The sequence below is a fragment of the Bos taurus genome, chromosome X (assembly GCF_002263795.3).
Source record: "Bos taurus isolate L1 Dominette 01449 registration number 42190680 breed Hereford chromosome X, ARS-UCD2.0, whole genome shotgun sequence".
Taxonomy (NCBI): domain Eukaryota; kingdom Metazoa; phylum Chordata; class Mammalia; order Artiodactyla; family Bovidae; genus Bos; species Bos taurus.
In genome coordinates this window covers 33,710,022-33,730,169 of record NC_037357.1, presented here as the reverse complement: position 1 = coordinate 33,730,169, position 20,148 = coordinate 33,710,022, and the positions used below count along the sequence as shown (strand labels likewise).

The 20,148-nt window shown below is 45.7% G+C and overlaps 1 protein-coding gene across 1 annotated transcript; it reads right to left on the bottom strand.

Annotated features, from left to right (window-relative positions):
* Window positions 1–8,751: 8,751 nt before the first annotated feature.
* On the bottom strand, window positions 8,752–15,145 carry GPR50 (G protein-coupled receptor 50). Its single transcript, XM_002699646.5, has 2 exons — window positions 14,535–15,145; window positions 8,752–11,690 (listed from the first exon to the last, which is right to left on the bottom strand). The coding sequence occupies exons 1-2, from the start codon at window positions 14,839–14,841 to the stop codon at window positions 10,150–10,152; spliced, it is 1,848 nt and encodes a 615-aa protein (XP_002699692.2). The 5' UTR covers window positions 14,842–15,145; the 3' UTR covers window positions 8,752–10,149.
* Between the last annotated feature and the right edge of the window lie 5,003 nt (window positions 15,146–20,148).

Genomic DNA, 20,148 nt, shown 5'->3' with positions numbered 1-20,148 from the left:
TCCCAGGGCTGATCTCCTTCAGAATGGACTGGTTGGATCTCCTTGTAGTCCAAGGGACTCTCAAGAGTCTTCTCCAACACCACAGTTCAAAAGCATCAATTCTTTGGCACTCAGCCTTCTTCACAGTCCAACTCTCACATCCATACATGACCACAGGAAAAACCATAGCCTTGACTAGATGAACCTTTGTTGGCAAAATAATGTCTCTGCATTTGAATATGCTATCTAGGTTGGTCATAACTTTCCTTCCAAGGAGTAAGTGTCTTTTAATTTCATGGCTGCAATCACCATCTGCAGTGATTTTGAGCCCAGACAAATAAAGTCTGACACTGTTTCCGCTGTTTCCCCATCTATTTCCCATGAAGTGATGGGACCAGATGCCATGATCTTAGTTTTCTGAATGTTGAGCTTTAAGCCAACTTTTTCACTCTCCACTTTGACTTTCATCAAGAGGCCTTTGAGTTCCTCTTCACTTTCTGCCATAAGGGTGGTGTCATCTGCATATCTGAGGTTATTGATGTTTCTCCCGGCAATCTTGATTCCAGTTTGTGTTTCTTCCAGTCCAGCGTTTCTCATGATGTATTCTGCATATAAGTTAAATAAACAGGGTGACAATATACAGCCTTGACGAACTCCTTTTCCTATTTGGAACCAGTCTGTTGTTCCATGTCCAGTTCTAACTGTTGCTTTCTGACCTGCGTACAAATTTCTCAAGAGGCAGATCAGGTGGTCTGGTATTCCCATCTCTTTCAGAATTTTCCACAGTTTCTCGTGATCCACACAGTCAAAGGCTTTGGCATAGTCAATGAAGCAGAAATAGATGTTTTTCTGGAACTCTCTTGCTTTTTCTATGATCCAGCAAGTGTTGGCAATTTGATCTCTGGTTCCTCTGCCTTTTCTAAAACCAGCTTGAACATCAGGAAGTTCACAGTTCACATATTGCTGAAGCCTGGCTTGGAGAATTTTGAGCATTACTTTACTAGCGTGTGAGATGAGTACAATTGTGCGGTAGTTTGAGCATTCTTTGGCATTGCCTTTCTTTGGGATTGGAATGAAAACTGACCTTTTCCAGTCCTGTGGCCACTGCTGAGTTTTCCAAATTATATATATATATATATATATATGTATATGTATGTATATGTGTGTGTGTGTGTATATATATATATATATATATATACACTATATATATGTACTATGTGCTCATGCTCAGTCACTCTTCATGACTCTATGGACTGTAGCCAACCAGGCTCCTCTATCCACTGGATTCTCCAAGCAAGAATACTGGAGTGGGCTGCCATGCCCACCTCCAGGGGATCTTCCCAACCCAGGGACTGAACCCATGTCTCCTGCACTGCAGGTGGATTCTTTACTGCTTAGCTACTGGGAAAGTCCCATATATGTACTATATATACATACTGTATATATATGTGTGTGTGTGTGTGTGTGATGGAATACTACTCAGTCATAAAAAGAATGAAAATTTCCCATTTGCAACAACATGGATGGACTTGGAGCATATTATGTTTAGTGAAATGAGTCAGAAGAGAAAGACAAATACTGTATGATATTATTTATATTGTGGAATCTAAAAAAATAAAACAAATTATTGAATATAACAGAAAAGAAACAGACTCATAAATATATAGAAGAAACTAGTGGTTACCAGTTGGTGGCAGAGTGGGGGTGCAATATAGGGGTAGAGGATTAAGAGATACAAAATATGTATAAAATAAATAAGCTAAATGGATATATTGGAATATAGTAATATTGTATAATAACTATAAATGGAATATAGCTTTTGAAATTATGATTCATTATATTGTACACTTGAAACATAATATAATATTGTACATAAACTATGCCTCAATTTTAAAAAATAGCATTGAACACTTTAAAATGATGAAATTTATAGTAAATGAATTATATCTCAACAAGAACGTATGTGTGTATATATCTACTATAGAAGATGTTTAAAATGTGTCTTTTCATATTTGTATTTTTATTTTGTTAGCAAAACTGCATGCTATTTTTATTATCTGCTTTTTCAGCTTAATATGGATTGAATATGTTCCACATCATTAAATGTTTCTATGATAAATTTTAAAAATTGCTAATACATCCAACAACACACATGCCTCTCAAAAGCATAATGTTTACCAAAACTAATCAGATTCAAAAGCATACATGCTATTCTATTCTTCTTAATGAAATTTAAAATGTGCAAAACTAATCTGTGATATTAATGGTTAGACTAGTGGTCAATTTTTGCAAAGTTACTGACCAAGTTAAAGGGCCTTTTGGAGTACTAGAAGAGTTCTATATCTTCATCTGGAAGATGGTAAAAAAAAACATGCATATAAGTAAAAATTCATTTATCTTTACACTTAACATGTGTGCATATCATTGTATATAAACTATAGTTCAATTAAAAACAAAAAACATTGTGGCATTGGTGCAAGACTAGACAGTCTATGGAACAGACCAGATAGTTCACAAACAACTTGATGATAGATGATAGATAATTTTTATTTTTGTGTGATTAACTATTTTACAACAAAGTCTGCACTACAGTTTAGTTGGGCAAAGGACAGTCTTTTCAATAAGTGGTGATTAAATGAAAATATGAACCTTCACTATATACAAAAAAGAAGATTGACCCCCTACTTCACAGCAAATGCAGAAAATTAACTTGAGATTAAGCATAGACTCAAATGTTAAAGGTAAAATAATAAAGTTTCCAAAAGGAAACTAGGAGAATATATTCATTATATTAGAATAATCAGAAATTTCTTAAACAGAAAGCATAGTCATAAAAGAAAAAACTAATAAATTGCACTTCATATTATTAAGGACTTTTGCTCATCAAAGATACAAGAGAGAGAGAAGGCAAACCACTGATGGAGAAGATATTCTTGAAATATATTTATTCATATCCAGAATATATAATATAAAGAATTTCTACTTCCATTAAGAAAACAGTAACCTCAAGTTTAAACCAGTCAAAATATTTGAATGAACTCTTCACTTTTAGAATATCCAAATGGTCAATGATCATGTGAGAATATGGTCAACAACATTATTCATTAAAGAATTGAAAACTGCAAATGCAGTGAAATAGCAGTAGACACCCAGTAGAATAGCTAAAATTAAAATGGCTTTCTGGATGTGACGGGCATTTGGGGGAGAGTGGATACATGTATATTTATGACTGAGTCTCTTTGCTGTTCACCTGAAACTATCACAATATTATTAATCGGCTTTACCCCAATATGGGATTCCCTAGGAAAGTTATGACCAACCTAGATAGCATATTCAAAAGCAGAGACATTACTTTGCCAACAAAGGTTTGTCTAGTCAAGGCTATGGTTTTTCCTGTGGTCATGTATGGATGTGAGAGTTGGACTGTGAAGAAGGCTGAGCGCTGAAGAATTGATGCTTTTGAACTGTGGTGTTGTAGAAGACTCTTGAGAGTCCCTTGGACTGCAAGGAGATCCAACCAGTCCATTCTGAAGGAGATCAGCCCTGGGATTTCTTTGGAAGGAATGATGCTAAAGCTGAAACTCCAGTACTTTGGCCACCTGATGCGAAGAGTTGACTCATTGGAAAAGACTCTGATGCTGGGAGGGATTGGGGGCAAGAGAAGAAGGGGTCGACAGAGGATGAGATGGCTGGATGGCATCACTGACTCGATGGATGTGAGTCTGAGTGAACTCCGGGAGTTGGTGATGGACAGGGAGGCCTGGCGTGCTGCGATTCATGGGGTTGCAAAGAGTTGGACACGACTGAGGGACTGATCTGATCTGAGTGGCTCAGACAGTAAAGAATCTGCCTGCAGTGCAAGAGACCTGGGTTGAATTCCTGGGTCAGGAAGAAGCCCTAGAGAATGGAATGTCCACCCACTTAAGTACCCTTGCCTGGAACATTCTATGGACAGAAGAGCCTGGCAGGCTTCAGTCCATGGGGTCTCAAAGAGTCAGACATGACTGAGCAGCTAACACTATACCCCAATACAAAATAAAAAGTAAAAAAATAAAGGTCTGAAAATGCTGAATGTTGACAAGAATGCAGAGCATATTGAACTTAATGCATGGCTAGTGAGAATACAAGTTGTTTCAACCACTTTGGAAAACTATTTGACAGTGCTTACTAAAACTAATGGAGAAGGAAATGGCAACCCACTCCAGTACTATTGCCTGGAAAATCCCATGGACAGAGGAGCCTGGTAGGCTACAGTTCACAGGGTCGCAAAGAGTTGGACACGACTGAGCGACTTCACTTTCTTTTCACTTTTCACTAAAACTAAATACATATATACTCACAACTCAGTTATTTCAACCCTAGGTATATTTCCAGAGCAATGAGTTCATATATGTACTAAAAGGCATGGACTACAAGAATGTTCATTAACAACTTTCTTCGTAATAGCTACAAACCAGAATACACTCCAAATGTCCATCTATAGTAGAATTGATAAGAAGTTGTTATACTCAATATAATGGAATTGTACACAGTGATAAAATGGATGGACTGCTTCTACCCAAAGTGATAAGAATAAACCTCACAGACAAAATGGTAAGCAAAAGAAGACAGATACAAGAGAGTATATTCCATATACCTCCATTGAAATAAAATATAAGAACTAGCAAAATTAAGCTGGCATAATGGAACCTTCTAAGTGCTGGAGATGTTTTACATCTTGATGTATGTGGTGGTTACATAGGTGTGTACATATGTAAACATTCATTGAACTTTACACTGAAGATTTATGTACTTCATGTAGGTAAAATTATAATTTTATATAAAATTAAATTGACATGCACAAAAATCTATATAGAAGCATTTTTCATAGTAGTCCCAAATTACAAACAACCCAAACATCCATCAATAATACAATCAATCAGTAACTTATGGTATATTCATACTGTTCAGTTCAGTTCAGTCGCTCAGATATGTCCAACTCTTTACGACCCTATGGACTGCAGCACACCAGGCTTCCCTGTCCATCACCAACTCTTGGAGCTTGCTCAAATTCATGTCCATCGAGTCAGTTTTGCCATCCCACTAACACATCCTCTTTTGTCCCCTTCTCCTCCTGCCTTCAATCTTTCCCGGCATCAGGGTATTTTCTAATGAGTCAGTTCTTCACATCAAGTGGCCAAAGAATTGGAGCTTCAGCTTCAGCATTAGTCCTTCCAATGAATATCCAAGATTGATTTCTTTTAGGATTGACTGGTTTGATCTCCATGCAGTTTGAGGGGCTCTCAAGAGTCTTAGAGCACTACATAAACATGGAAAACCACCCCAAACTACTGATACAAAAACATGAAGGAATCTCAAAGACATAATTAATTGAGCAAAAGAAGCCAGACTAACAAATTATTTAACATTTTCACTAGTCAATATATTTCCAAAAGAATTAAAATCAGATGCTCGGATACTTGTAAATTAATGTTCATAACAGCCAAAAAAGTGGAAATAGCCCAAATGTCCATCAATGAATAAGTAGACTAACATGATGTATTCAGTCATAAAAACAACGATGTACTAACACCTGCTACAACATGGATGAACCCTGAAAACATTATGTTCAGTGAAAGAAATCAAACACAAAAGGATAAATATTAATAATATATGATTGTATTTATATTAATATCAGGTACCTAGAATAACCAAATCCATAGAGACAGAAAGAATTAACAGTGGATTTTATTTTCTTGGGCTGCAAAATCACTGCAGACAGTGACTGCAATCATGAAATTAAGATGCTTGCTCCTTGGAAGAAAAGTTGACCAACCTAGCCAATGTATTAAAAAGCAGAGACATCATTTTGCCAACAAAGGTCCATATAGTCAAGGCTATGGTCTTTCTAGTAGTCATGTACGGATGTGAGAGCTGGCCCTTAAAGAAAGCTGAGTGCCAAAGAATTGGTGCTTGCAGACTGTGGTGCTGGAGAAGACTCTTGAGAGTCCCTTGGACAGCAAGGAGATCAAACCAGTCCATCCTAAAGGAAATCAGTCCTGAATATTCATTGGAAGGACTGATGCTGAAGCTCCAATACTTTGGCCACCTGATGCAAAAAAACAAAACTCACTGTAAAAGACCCTGATGCTGGGAAAGACTGAGGACAGGAGGAGGAGGTGGACAAAGGATGAGAAGGTTGAATGGCATCCCTGACTTAATTAATGGTCATGAGTTTGAGCACACTTCAGGAGATAGTGAAGGACAGGGAAGCCTGGTGTGCTGCCAGTCCATGGGGTCACAAAGAGTCAGACATGACTTAGCAACTGAACAACAACAGCAATTTGACGGCTACAGAGTTTATGTTTGGGGTGATGAAGAAGCTCTGGAAATGAACAGTGGTGATGATTGCACAACACTGTGAATGTATTTAATGCCACTGACCTGCACACTTAAAATGGCTGAAATGGTAAATCTTTTTAAATTTATATTTTTGTTGAAGGATAATTGCTTTACAGAATTTTGTTGTTTTCTGTCAAACCCCAACAAGAATTAGCCATAGGTATACATATATCCCCTCCCTTTTGACCCTCCCTCCCAAATTTTATGTTGTATATATTTTATCATTATTTAAAAAAGAAACTGGATAAAAATGCATGGTGCATGTTTCCATTTATATGAAGCTCTACTGCTGCTGCTGCTGCTGCTAAGTTGCTTCAGTCATGGCCGACTCTGTGCAACCCCATAGATGGCAGCCGACCAGGCTTCCCCATCCCTGGGATTCTCCAGGCAAGAACACTGGAGTGGGTTGCCATTTCCCACTCCAGTGCATGAAAGTGAAAAGTGAAAGTGAAGCCGCTCAGTCTTGTCTGACTCTTCATGACGCCATGGACTGCAGCCCACCAGGCTCCTCCATCCATGGGATTCTCCAGGCAAGAGTACTGGAGTGGGGTGCCACTGCCTTCTCCGATGAAGCTCTAGAACAGGCAAAATTAATGTTTGATGATAAAGGTCAGGATAGTGTTTGCCTTTGGTTGGAATAATGACTAGAAGGATGTAAAAGGAAGCCTTCTGGAGGGTCAGAGTGGTCATTACACAGATGTATACCTGTGTAAAAACATTGTTAAAGTTTCACTTTACAGTATATACATTATATTTTCATTTAAAAAGAAAATCAAGAGGAGTAGAAACTGGGGAAAACAGTCATTTAAAATTTGCTTCCATTTCTTTATCCCTTCTTCCTAGAGACAGGCTCACCTGAAGGCAGATTCTCTCTTTGGGGAAGTTAGTAAGATTGGCCCTTCCATTACCACTTGTTGAAAACCAGAAGCTTTGCATTGTCCTGGGGACAGCTACAAAACACTTAAACCTGACTGCAGAGATTCAGTGTCTTGCCTTGGCCACTCATGGTGGGCATGGCTAGTTAGAGATATGTTTACAAGGCTTCTTGACTTTGGGAGTGGAGAGGGACATTATAAGGGAAAGGGGGGCAGAGAAAAATGTTTCTTGGCTATGTATAAACTGGAGGCACCATGCTTCAACTGATGCTTGTTCCCATGGGAGTAGATTATGGGGGTGGAGGTGGGGAGGCAGGAATGATGAACGCATCTTGCTGGTTAGCAGAGTGGCTGAAGTGGCTGCTTTCATGAGACTTTGTGAGAGAGACTCTGGGCATAAGTAGTGTTGCCAGGCACCTCAGAGCAGAGTGTGAAACAAGGTTGTAAAAAAATGCCAGTAGTTTTTTTTCACCTCTCCTGTCACCTCTCAGAATCCTGCACCCAGTTGGGAGCATCGTGACCCAGCACCCTTGGTTTGAACACTTGCAATATTACCCAAAGTAAGCTCTTGAGTTACAGCAGACAGGGAGAACAAAGGAAACATGGGGTGGAGGGGGTGGGGCTCAGTGAGAGACTGCAGAGCAATTTGTGAGCACTCAAATAAGCATCCTTTTTGCATATCCGGGGATACTTGGCAGGAATGTTGATGCAGAATTGGCCTGAGGTACAGCAGTCACTCTGTTGGGGCTTGAACCCCTGTAATTTGGGCATCAAACATGAAGATGACCTCAGTTTATATTTGCAGTCTGGTTAAACCTGGATCGGACAACTACATAGGTATGCATAACTCTGTGAGTCTATGTATATGTGCATGTTTTAATGTACATGTTCTTAACCAAATTGATATCCTACCATATATTACTTTGAATTCACCTTTATTTTTATAGAGTCATTTGTTTGGGGCATTACCTTGAGGTAATTAGAGATTCTTTTGAGGCCATGTTCCTGAAGCCAAGGAGGCTTGCCCAGTGGCTGGGATCTTGTCACCTAACTTCCACCCATCCTTCTGTCCCACACCCCTGTGCCTGCCCCCATTGGATCATGGCCTCTATTATTTGGTCCCAGCAGCCTGTGGAGTTGTGACATAATTGAGGCCCCACTCTACTCCTTCCATGAGGGTAAAAGAGGATCTATTTTCAGAAACCTTGACAGGCAGGGTCCAGGAGTCCCAGAGCAGGCAGGTCATATCGTCCATTGTCACCACATCAGTGAGAAGAAGACACCACACCCAGGGAGCCCTCCTCTGCCCCCACCACAGCCGGACCAGCTCATTAAGCCACACAGCTGTGGAGAGAGGAGTCATGTGATTCACCCTGGGGTATAGCAGGGAGACTGCTTGCATCCAAGTCTCTTGTTCCCTCAAGTGGGACACATTTCCACCCACCCCTTAGCCCTCCCCATAAGTAACTCTGGTGGCAGAAGCAAATTTATCCACAAATCACACACCAAGGACACAAAAATGCTTTTATTTAATTGCTAGCACAAATACAGAATTGAATTAAGTCAGTATAATACATTTCCATTATCCTTACAAACGTCTGTACAATAAACTTTGCTTTAAGTGCTGATTTGAATCAATAATTGAGATTTTTATTAAACAATGTTTTCTTAAATTCTAGAGAAAAAAAATCGTTCCCTGGGCTGCCAACAACTTAACGCTGTGGATCACAGAACCTCCACCAACGTGGTGAGCTTGGCTGATGTTGGCAAGTATTCCTCCCCATGTCCCTCCACACTCCCCACCACAGGGAGGAGGCTCAGAGGGACGGGGCACGAAAGAAAGGCTTTTAGAGAGGCACTCGTTTACAAGTTCAAGCAGTACTCCATTCACTTCTGGCTACCAGTTATTACCTCAAATTCCCTTTTGATTGAAAAAGAAAGGTGTAAAACTGACTACATAAAAACATCAAGCTGTATTAAAAAAAATCTCTAAGATAAAGAGTAGTGGTGAATTATAATATTAAAAGCATGACATAAATGATCTTAGCAACCATAAATTTGGATCTGGGGAAAAACTAGTTTATGGATGGATGTGTTTTTCTGGAACTAAGTGAAAGAAAATCCTGGCAAATATTGAAAAAAGGTAAGCAACTACAAATAATGTAAAAATATCTCATCATTTACATTCGTGTTTGACTATAAAAATCAACACCAATGTTTGAATTTTCACAAAATAGAAATGATTCGGTGCAGCCACATCCTTCCTTTTGCCATTTGGTCTCATAGGCATGAATATTTCTTTTAGTAAGATCTTATTAAGTGTGTTCTTCAGATATGGGTCATAGTTTGTTGCTGGAATTTAGAAAAACTTTTTCAAGTACTTGTACTTTATCGCAACTGCCTTTTGGATTGCCATTAAAAGTACAGTAAAGAGTTACACACTTAAACACATAAAGCTTGAAGGAAGGCTTTAACATAGAGCACCTTTACCACTGAGCATGCACTCCTCCCCCACCCCTCGAGGAATGGGAGAAGAAAGCAGAAACAAGGAGGAGGAAATGAGAGGGGAGAATGGGTTACACAGGTGTGGGGAAAAATCAGAGTCTACAAGTTCAAGGATCACTGTGGGTTCACGTTCAAACCCAGGAGGAAAGGGAAGCTCAAAACAACAGAAGTCAAATGTGAGGGAAATTTGGTAGCTCTAATAGCAAGCACACACACTCACACTTTTTCAGAGTACATAATGTAAAGGAGGAGTATGCCTGAAAAGGTGGGTGAAGCTTCTACCATGTCTGTGAGTCCATGCCCATGCACATCTGTTTGTGTGCAGATTCACTAAGCTATCTCAGTGTGCCTTACATATGCTAGGAAAACTTAAAAGTGGACCATTGCTTGGCCACTCCAAGAGCATTTTTTACACAGCCATTTCATCAGAATCAGCATCAACATCACTAAGCACAACCTCACGGTAATCAGTGGTGACCACAGGGGGGTCAACAGTGGCAGCAGCAGCAGCGGTAGGGTACAGCAAGCTGGCAGCAGAGTCGGAGGAGTCACTGGCAGGGCTGGAGGTAGGGTCAGAGAGGTCAAAGATGTCACACTCCAGGTGGCAGGAGGCTGCAAGCTCAGAATGGCTGGCGATGACAGGCTTAGAGTGGCTAGTGGTGATGGGCTCGAGATAGTCAGGAGTGGTGGGCTCAGAGTGAATGGTAGCATGCTGGGTGTAGCCAGTGGTGGGTTTGGGGAAGCTCGTGGCAGGGCTGATGGCAGTCTTGGAGGGACCAGTGACAGGCTTGGGGTGGCTGGAGGAAGGCTTGAAATAGACAGAGTCGGCCTTGAAATAGACAGAGGAAGGCTTGAAATGGACAGAGGCTGGTTTAGGATAGACAGTGGCAGACCTGGACTGGCCCGAGGCAGACTTAGGGTGAGCAGAGGCAGATTTGCGGCGGGCAGAGGCAGACCTGGAATGGCCAGAGGCTGGCTTAGGGTGGCCAGAGACACACTCATGTTGGCCAGCTGCACCATAACCAGGTAGGGGAACATTCCGGACGCTCATCGGTATTTCCTCCACAGCAGGACAGGCACGGGCACGGTCTTGTTCACGGGCTTGTGCACGGGCATGGGCACGGGCGCGGGCACGGGCTTGGGCCTCCTGCATCTCACGGACATCAGTGAGGAGGCCAGAGAGGAACAGGACAGGATGCCGCATCGCGTGGAAGATGGTCCAGTATTCTCTTCGGAAATTCTCATTGAGGACACCATAGATCACCGCGTTGAGGCAGCTATTGAAGTAGGCTATAAAGTAAGCTGCAAGATAAACCCAGTTGGGGATCTTGTCTGCCATCTCCTTTGGACTGACAGCCACCAGAACAGTGAGCGCATTGATAGGGCACCAGCACACTGCAAAGAGGAGGAAGATCACAAACATGGTTAGAAAATTGCGAACCTCAGCAAGCTGGTTGTTCGGGTTCTGTCCAGCCGGGTCACGGGCTGCCAGCACTTTGGTCCAGATCTTCATGTAGCAGAAACCCACTATGAGCAGAGGAAGGACAAAGTGGATGCAGACAATGGTCACAGCAAAGGCGGGGTTATTCACATAGTTAAAGATGCAGGTGTAGGTGCGAGGATCATACTCGATGGTGCCAATGTACATGTTGGGTAGGACAGCCAGAAGGGTCATGATCCAGGTGACAGCCAGATAAATGCAGGTATTGCGCACACTAAAGATGCGCTCATACTGGAGGCTGTGGCAGATGTAGCAGTAACGGTTGATGGCGATGGCCATGATGTTGAAGATAGAACCGACCACACTCAGGCCTGTGATGAACCCCACCATCTGGCACTGTAACTTGCTGAGATCCCAGCCGCCGATGGCCATGGCATGTAGCATCAGAGGATAGGGGTAGACGGCCACCAGAATATCAGCCACAGAGAGGCTAACCACAAAGACGTTGCCTGAAAAACATATAGGGGTGGAGGGGCAGAGGAAAGACAGAGAGGAATAAATGGTTAAGTTTCAGAAAGCTACAAATGTAAGCTGGAGGGAAAGGCCAGCTGGAGTGACAACTTAGAACTCTAGAATTCTTTCAGAGAAATACAGTCGTGTTTTTATTTTTAGTTACAAGCATGTCCCAAGTGGTTTTGATGCACAAGCTCAAAAGGCTCAAGCTCCTGTCCTTTCACCAAGTTTTTTTTTTCCTTCAGAGAACGTCATCGCTGCTTTGGGAAAGAAGTGAAGTTACCACAGAACGAGCCTGCTGGGGGGACCTTCACACTCCCCCACACATGGACAGACCCGCGGACACTATTTTAAACAAAAACAAAAAGGCAGACACTATTTTAAACAAAAACAAAATGCAAACTTTTGGCGAGGGGAGTAGGAAGGGAGCACTGGGTGCTAGATGGTGCAGTCCGTTGTAAACAGGCTAGAGGGTGGTGATGAGTTTGGAGGACTGTCAGGAAGTCTCAACCTCGCCTACCCAAAAACATAAATTTGCCCCCTGCCTTCTCTAACTTACGCATTTACAACAGCAAACGCGCCTAAAGAGAACTGCCTGAGAAAGGGCATTAGAGGCCGTCCTTGTCTTAAGCAGTCTTTCCCAGCGGGATCAGACAAGAATCTCAGACCTAACCCTGTAAATACTTACCATTTCCCAGGTAACGTAAGAGTAAAAACTGAGGCGGGTGAGGTAGGAAGGCCCTATAAAATTTTGTCTTGAGAAATAGTGAGCAAGGAGGGCGGGGCGGGGGGATAATCAGAAAAATCTCTGCAAGGATCAGAAGAGCCTGCTCCTCGCGGGTCCCGGTGCAGAGCCCTGTCATCAGCAAGTTCGCTCCCCTACACACGGGCTCCGGCGCACGGCCCCAGGCTTTACTGGAGCTAAATATGAAATGGGGGAAGGGGAGACATGCCCCCACTCCTGTTTCGTAGGGCGGCGATAGGAACGCTGTTTGTAAAACCTGTAAGGTCAAAGTGCAGGCGCCGATCCCTTTTTCTGGGAACACCTCGTTGCTAATGAGAATTGGTTTGGCAAAATACTGCACTTCATCTTGGACTGGGAGAAAATGAGCACTTTTAAAAAGGCAAAGGAATGGCTCCTTCTGACCGCTTCCGCCCGCGCTGCCAAAGTGGGGCCTCAGTGCTTCTACCCAAGACGTTCTTTCTAGGGTTTTCCCTCAAAGTCATCATATCAGAGAAGAAGAGAAGCAAAGCCTTGAAAACAAAACCACGACAACCAAAACACCTTTATTTCAATTATAGAAAGAAAGGAAGGAGAAGAAGGAAAGAAGACAAAACGGACTTTGCAGGCGCGTTCCCCCCTGGGGCGCTCCGGCTTTGGGCAACTTCGGACCTCACTGCTGAGGTGCAGGTGAGATGCCAGCGGGCGGCCCCGCGCCTCTGGGGAACAGCGGAGAAATCAGACACACCCATCAGAGTTTAAAAGAAAACTTTTCGTGACTGTGCTCCTCTATGCCTCTAGAAACTTGTATGGTGTTTGTGATTCCTCGTCCAAGCAAAGTAATCTCGCAGAGATTGGCGCCCTTCTATCCCTGGCACCCCTTTGGCCCGGGTCCCGTCGGTGCCCATCCCCTTCAGATCCCATCCCCTTGCTCCCCTCTGCCCTCGAGCCCCAGCCAGCCAGGATCTAGGCGGCGGAGACCCTGGGCGCTACCCCCTCCCTCCGGGAGCCGGAGCAGGGTTTTTGGGCCCCTTCGCCCCTCCTCCGCCTCCCCCTCCCAAAAGTCCTCTCCGGCCCAACCTGCAAACGTTGCTCGCTGGCCCGCCCTGTCCGCCGTCCCCGCCCCGGGCACACAGCGCTCAGCAGCCTCCTGCACGGTTTACCGGGCCCGCTCGCAGCCGTCCCCCTCCCCTTGCCACTGGCGAGCCACGAAGGGAGTCTGGATCTGCGCTCCGCCCCATCCCAGATCCCCGCGCTTTACGGTCTCCCTGTGGTCCCCCACTACGCCGTCTGAGCTCTCCCGCAGCCTTCCAGCGATCCTTATCGGTTCTGCCGTCTTCTGTGCCCCCAGGACGCCGAGTTCCCAAACCTTTCCGCCGCCTCGTCCTGCGACCCCCGACATCTCGCTTACGGACTTCGGGATCTCTGCTGCAGCCGCTGCCGCCGCCTGCTGCGCCCAGCCGCCCTCTCGCCTCTCTCTGCCGTGCGCCCTGGGACGGGCGGACAGAGCTCGGCTCCGGAGGGCTCAGACCGCCCTGATCCACACTCAGACTCGAGGGGTCTGCGCTCCGCCGCCCGGGAGCCGCCCTGTAGCCACAGGGCTTAGGCGAGCGGGGGCTCAGCCAGGCTTGGGCTCCACCGCCGCCGCGCCGCGCTGCGCTCTGGCAAACGCCGCCTCGGCCGCGGAGAACTTAACTTTACCGGAGCGAGTCGCAACCCCGCTGCTCCCTCCGCGTCAATTCCCCCCGCGCTGCCTCGCCGCGGCCACCTCTTCTGCGGCGTCCGACTCGGCGTGCTGTCCCCGGGCGGCCGCTGGACTCTCCGCTCGGATGCCGGCTCCCTCTGCATCAGGTTCCCGACGGGGCAGGACTCGGCGGTCTGCCGCGCACCTCGGGGACCTGAGATTTGCACTTGGACGCCCAGAGCTTCTCCAAACGTCCGCAGCCTGGAGAAGCTCCAAGTTGATGAGACCTCCCCCCTGGCAGAATATCACCACCGCGATTCGCCGGGACATGGGAAGCAGGGCCGTCCACACGTTCCCTATTCCATGCACCCAAACTAACACCCTAGGGGTTGGAAGTGGCTGCACCGTGGGTAGGGAGAAGGAAGGGGGTCTTACCAGAGTTTCGGAGCTTCTTGTTCTTCGACACAGCCAAAATGACCATGGAGTTGCCAATCAGGTCTACGACGATGGTGATAACCATTGCACAGAACATAAAGACGATTAGAGCCGGTGGGTAGTCCGGTTGTGGCAGTTTGCAGCCGATACAGCCGTATGGGGTAGGGACCGCCAGGGTGCGTCCCATGTTGCTGCTGAGGATCGTTAGGTCCTCCCAGCCAGGTCCGGACAGCGAACACCTGTTCTGTTGCTGGGAGCTTCGGAAAAGCTGCCACCCCTGCGAGAGTCTGAGAGCAAATGACAGCATTCCCTCCCCATTCCGATGAGCTTTTAAAGCCTCAGGAGGTGGCTAGCTCCACCCCAAACCCCTCCCTCTGACCAATCAGAGCTCCCTGACCGCCCCCTCTTTGATCTCTAACTGGTTTTGGACAAATCCAACGCGAGGTGTCGTCTTGCTTCCGACTGCCTTCTTTGTGCTTTGCCTCTAGCCGGTCCCCCTCCCACCACCGTCCCCAGGTACCCTGCATCGTGACCAGCTCGGAATCCACCTCCCCGCACCAGCCACTGCGCATCCGTTTCTAGCAAGTTCTCCCTCCCTCTCCATACGCAAACACCCGGGCACAGCCCTGTAGTTTGCAGAACAGGGCAATAGAGTCCCTCTTGGGGTCCAGGGCCAACCCAAGCCAGTCTGAAGCCCCTAACAGAGTGTGGGGGCAGCCAGTGGCCCTTTGAATCATAGATATTCACCCCTGCAGTGTCCTTGAGAAGTTCCTCCCATCCTATTACTTTTGCCTGTTCAAAGCCTTCTGTACTGTGTGGGAAGCAGAGGACAGCTGCTGCCGGCGGCTTCCATCCCCAATCTGCATCCCAATCTCTACGGAACTTATCCCAACTCCAGTGCCTGGCAGGAGCTGGTTGACTCCCTTAGCGGCAGCGGTGGGTGGCCACTCAGTCCAGTCCCAGACTTGTGTTCTCCTTAAGGAGATGGCCCCTATGCCAGGCTCTGGGAGCAGAGTTTGTACTCTGGGAGTGAGGGGAGGTCGAAAGGAGTCGCTTGCTCCCAACTCTGGGACAAGTGAGAGTGTGAGCGCATCCTTTTCCCGCTGCCTGGTACCCTGGAGGCTGCTCTGGGAGAAAGTTAAACGGGGGCGGGGGGCGGGAAGCCCTTCTCTTGGACTGCCGCTGCTCAAAAAGAAACCCTAGGCTAGCGGCTCCGACTCCCGTTTCCTCTCTAGGTGCCCCGCACGCTTAACCGAGTGGCGCGGGGCGCTTGATGAGCTCCGGGAGCTACGCCGGAGCGGCGGGACAGGCGCGGAGATGCCGGGCTATGCAACCCAGAAGCCCCCGGCAGACCAGCGGCCCCGCCCCAGGCATAACTCCTCTCGGTCCTTTTCCTTTGCGGGGGGTCTCATTTCGACCTCAACTGGGTCGGGCCGCCCCCTCGGCCCCGCGGATCTCCATCCCCAGGAGTCACAGTTCCCTGTGGTGCGCCCAGGCTCTCGGAGCTCACAGGCCACGCGAAATCCGAGAGGTTCCGGCTCTATATAGGGGGGAGATTCGGATACTCGGTTCCTCAACGACCTTGGTCTTGGGGGTAGATTTCGTGCCAGCTGCTCAAAGTTACGACTCTGATTGAGAAGTCTCCCAGACAATTTCAGCAAACACCTTGAAACTTGTCCCAGACTTGGCTGCAGTGGGGTAGAGGGGGTTGCACTGTCCCGGAGCGCCACCGTCTGGATGGTGGGGGGCGGGGCGGGGGAGAAAGGCTGGGGGGATGTTTCCGCAGATGACTTCAACATTCAGGGACCTTTAAGGGAAAGACAGACGAGACGGAAAAAATCAAGATCGCATGCACCTTCTCTAGTTGAGAGGTCCAAACTAGTAATGTGTCCTCTTGTTTGTTTGAACATGAACGCCTCACCCGCATTCTGCGCACGCTGAGAAGGGAATCTGCAAGTACAATCTTCTGCCTGGAGTCTTTTCTCATTCAGTATCTCACTGCTCCGCGTCGCCTGGAGCCCCGGCCGCGCGCAGTCAGGGCCAAACTCAGCCAGGATTCGAGATAAACGCAGTCCCCCAACAGGCTCCGATGTCTCCTCTAGGCAACCATAAGCTCCTAAAAAGAGGCCAAAGCCGAAAGCTCGTCTGCACCGTGAAGTCGTTCGTTCACATCTGGCTGCTAATGCAGGTTTCCCAAGGGTTTAGATCCTTTTACTTGTAGCAAAGAATGGTTTTAAATTCAAGTAAATAAAAATTTGAATGAAAAAAGAAACCAGCATTCTAATGACTTAAGGCACTGGAGCGTTCCCTACCCTACCCACTGCCCCCACCCCCCAAAAAAAAATTGTAAAGGGAGCTGGCAAACTGTTATCCAGTGCACTGTCTTTCTGAGATCAGATGGCCCCAGAGCTAGTGGAGGCCAAGGACAGTGGGGATTCTAGATGGACTGTGGCCTAGACTTCCTTGGGACTGAGGAATGAGCAGGACAGAGGGTCACCTGGTCCGTGGCCCCTGCCCCTGTTCCAGTATGGCTTGATCATAACCTCGTGGGGCTTGGATGTTTCCATACCAGACAAGTGGACAAGGCAACGATTTTAATAATGGGGGTAAGAGAATTCTGCATCTGGCTAATTTTCTTATTTTTATGAATTATCTTAAAAAAAATCTGAAAATAGTCCCAATCCTAAGAAAAACAGATGGATATCAAATCCGTTATGTGGATACCTATGAAGAAGAAAGCCAGTCAGGTTCTGAAAGGGTAGGGCAAGCTCCATGTGCAATTATATTGGAACAGTTAAGGGGGGAGATTTTTACTGAGTAGAGGGCAGTGTATATGGTTTATTTAAGCTTCCAAAAGGTTTTGAATTGTGTCTTTCGAAAAGACCTGCTAGGAAGTGCTAATAATTGAAGATGGAGAGAAACACTTTACTGGGGATTTGCAAGCTATTAGGATATAGATTCAAAACAGAGCAGAACTTGGACATTCCCTGGGGATCCCAGGAAAACCTTGCAAACCCATATGGAGGTTGGGAAGCTTTGAGAAAATGCAACAGATAGCAGACAGAGAATTGTATGGGGAGTTTGCAGTCCTGGAACCCAGCGGGGTCCCAAGGTGATCCTTTCCCTTAGGTCACTTATTATGAGATTAGGGAGACTACACAGTCTCCCAAAGGACCCCCAGCACTGAAAGCTCAGCCATTCCGGTCAGAGGTGGTGCCAAGGGGCGTTCTGTACAGAAGGTTGATATTAAAAGATTTTCCCCCTCTTCTTGTTGATACAGAAACCTTTCATCTCAGCCTCCACATTTCTCATCTTGTTTAAGGTGTTTTATTGAAGTACACTTAATTTACAAGATTGTGTTAGTTCCAGGTGTACAGCAAAGTGATTCAGTGATTCATGTGTTCTTTTTAGATTCTTTTCCATTAAAGGGCATTACAGGATATTAAGTATAGTTTCCTGTGCTATACAGTATGTCCTTGTTGTTTATCTATTTTATAGATAGCAGTGTGTATATATTAGTCCCAAACTCATAATTTATCTCCCCTCCCCCAAATTTCTCATCTTTTTAAAACTGAAGATCAGGGTGGGACTGGCAGTCAGGGTGGCAGCTGGCAACTTGGCATTCTCTTTAAAAAGTGAGTGAGAGCAAGCGAATGATTTTTTTTTCCTGCACACACAATGATAGTAAAACATCTTCAGATCTCTTACTATGGAGGCAATGGCAGAAGGTTACCTTGCATCATACTTCTAGGCTCTCCGTTCACCCTCTAGTACTATAATGATACCTCGCTTGTAATTAGTGCCTTGTAAGTTAAAATAAGCACTTTACACTTTTCAAATCCCATCAGGGATATATTCTCACAGCAATGCCATTTAACAGGTGGGGAAACTGAGGCACCGAGAGGAGAAAAGACTTCCCCAAAGCCATGCCAACGTCAATGGAGGAGCCCAGGCTTAAACACTTAAACACAGGCCCAATATCCTCTCAGCCCAGGGCCTTTCTCCCACAACCCAACTTCATAAGATAGTGTTTTGCTCTGAGACTTGATTGGGTGGGTTCTGTGTTCTCCTTTTTGTTATTGTTCTATTTTTTGTTTGATTATTTTTATCGAGATATATTCATATACCATATTCAACTTTTTCAAGTGCACAGTTGAGTGTGTTTTCTGTACAGTCCCTAAGGTGTGTAACCATCATTACTATCAATATTAAGTTTCAGAACATTTCCTTCAACCTGAAAAGAAACTCTGTATCCATCAGCAGTCCCTTCCCATTGCCTCCAACCCCCCAGCTCCTAGCAATCACTAATCTGATTCGTGTCTCATATACATAGAATAGTACAAAACGTGGCCTTTTATGTCTGGTTACTTTCCCTTAGCATAGTATCTTCAAGGTTCATCCATGTTGTAGCATGTATTAGTGCTTCATTCCTGCCTATGGCCATATAGTATTCCACAGATGGAGAGACCACATTTTGTTTATCTAATCATCCATCAGTGGATCTTGGAACTATTTCTGAAGTGAAGTGAAAGTCGCTCAGTCATGTCCAACTCTTTGTGATCCCATGGACTATACAGTCCATGGAATTCTCCAGGCCAGAATATCGGAGTGGGTAGCCTTTCCCTTCTCCAGGGGATCTTCCCAACCCAGGGATCAAACCCAGGTCTCCCACATTGCAGGTAGATTCTTTACCAGCTGAGCCACAAAGGAAGCCTATTTCTACTTTTCTACTTTTTGGCTATTATGAGTAATGTTGCTATGAACATTTTGAGTTCACTTTCAGCCCCCAAGCAGCCACTGGCCCAGGAAAGACAGAGGGCTTCTGAGTGCCAGTTCACACCTCCTCTCTCACCCTGGGAGGGTAGCACAGCCAAGGACTGGGAGCCTCCGAACTTCTCTGACCTTACTGGACCCTGTGCTGAAGCCGCATGAGAGCATTGATCATCGATTTAACATACAGAACGTGGCAAAATGAGAATTTGGGGCAAACCCACTAAGAGTGAAAATGTCTTTCAGTTTGGGTACAAGCAAACATAGTCCATTTGTTCTTAAACCTTTGGGGGGTGTCTTATCTCCTCTTGGGATGGTACACAGCAGTCTGGAAGGTGCTCAGCTCATCTAGTCCCTACTACCCGCACTGTTCCTACCCCAGCACCGAGCAGATGCCTGAGGCATGGAGGGCATTGACCCAATTCTTGAATATGAAAACAAGCTTGGACCCAGCTCTGCCACTGGTCAGCTGCATGAGCTTGCACATGTGACTTAGCCTCTCTGTCTCAATTTCCTCAGCTATAAAATGAAAATAATAATAGGGCCTCATAACTCATCCTAGAATGGGTGCGAGAGTTAAATAAGACAATATATGCAACCACTTAGAACACTCTCAAGAACGGAGTAAGCATTCAATAACCACTAGTTGTTATTCTCCTTATTCTGAACATTTCTAATACTCTATAAGCTCTATTTGGTTACACTTCCATAGAGGACAGAGCCTCTTTGAGACATCAGAGACTCTGACCTCAGCTGGCTCTTGCCTCTAGGCTCTAGTTCCTAACAGAAGCCACCCAATGGGCACTTACCACCATCCCAGTCCACCATGACATGTGACAGTGTG

Bases quoted from the DNA above. Each gene is read 5' to 3' on its own strand.
- GPR50 (XM_002699646.5), bottom strand. From the start codon at position 14,841: ATGCTGTCATTTGCTCTCAGACTCTCGCAGGGGTGGCAGCTTTTCCGA. The intron at 11,691-14,534 runs GTAAGACCCCCT...TATGTTTTTCAG, and splicing joins CAAGAAGCTCCGAAACTCTG to GCAACGTCTTTGTGGTTAGC.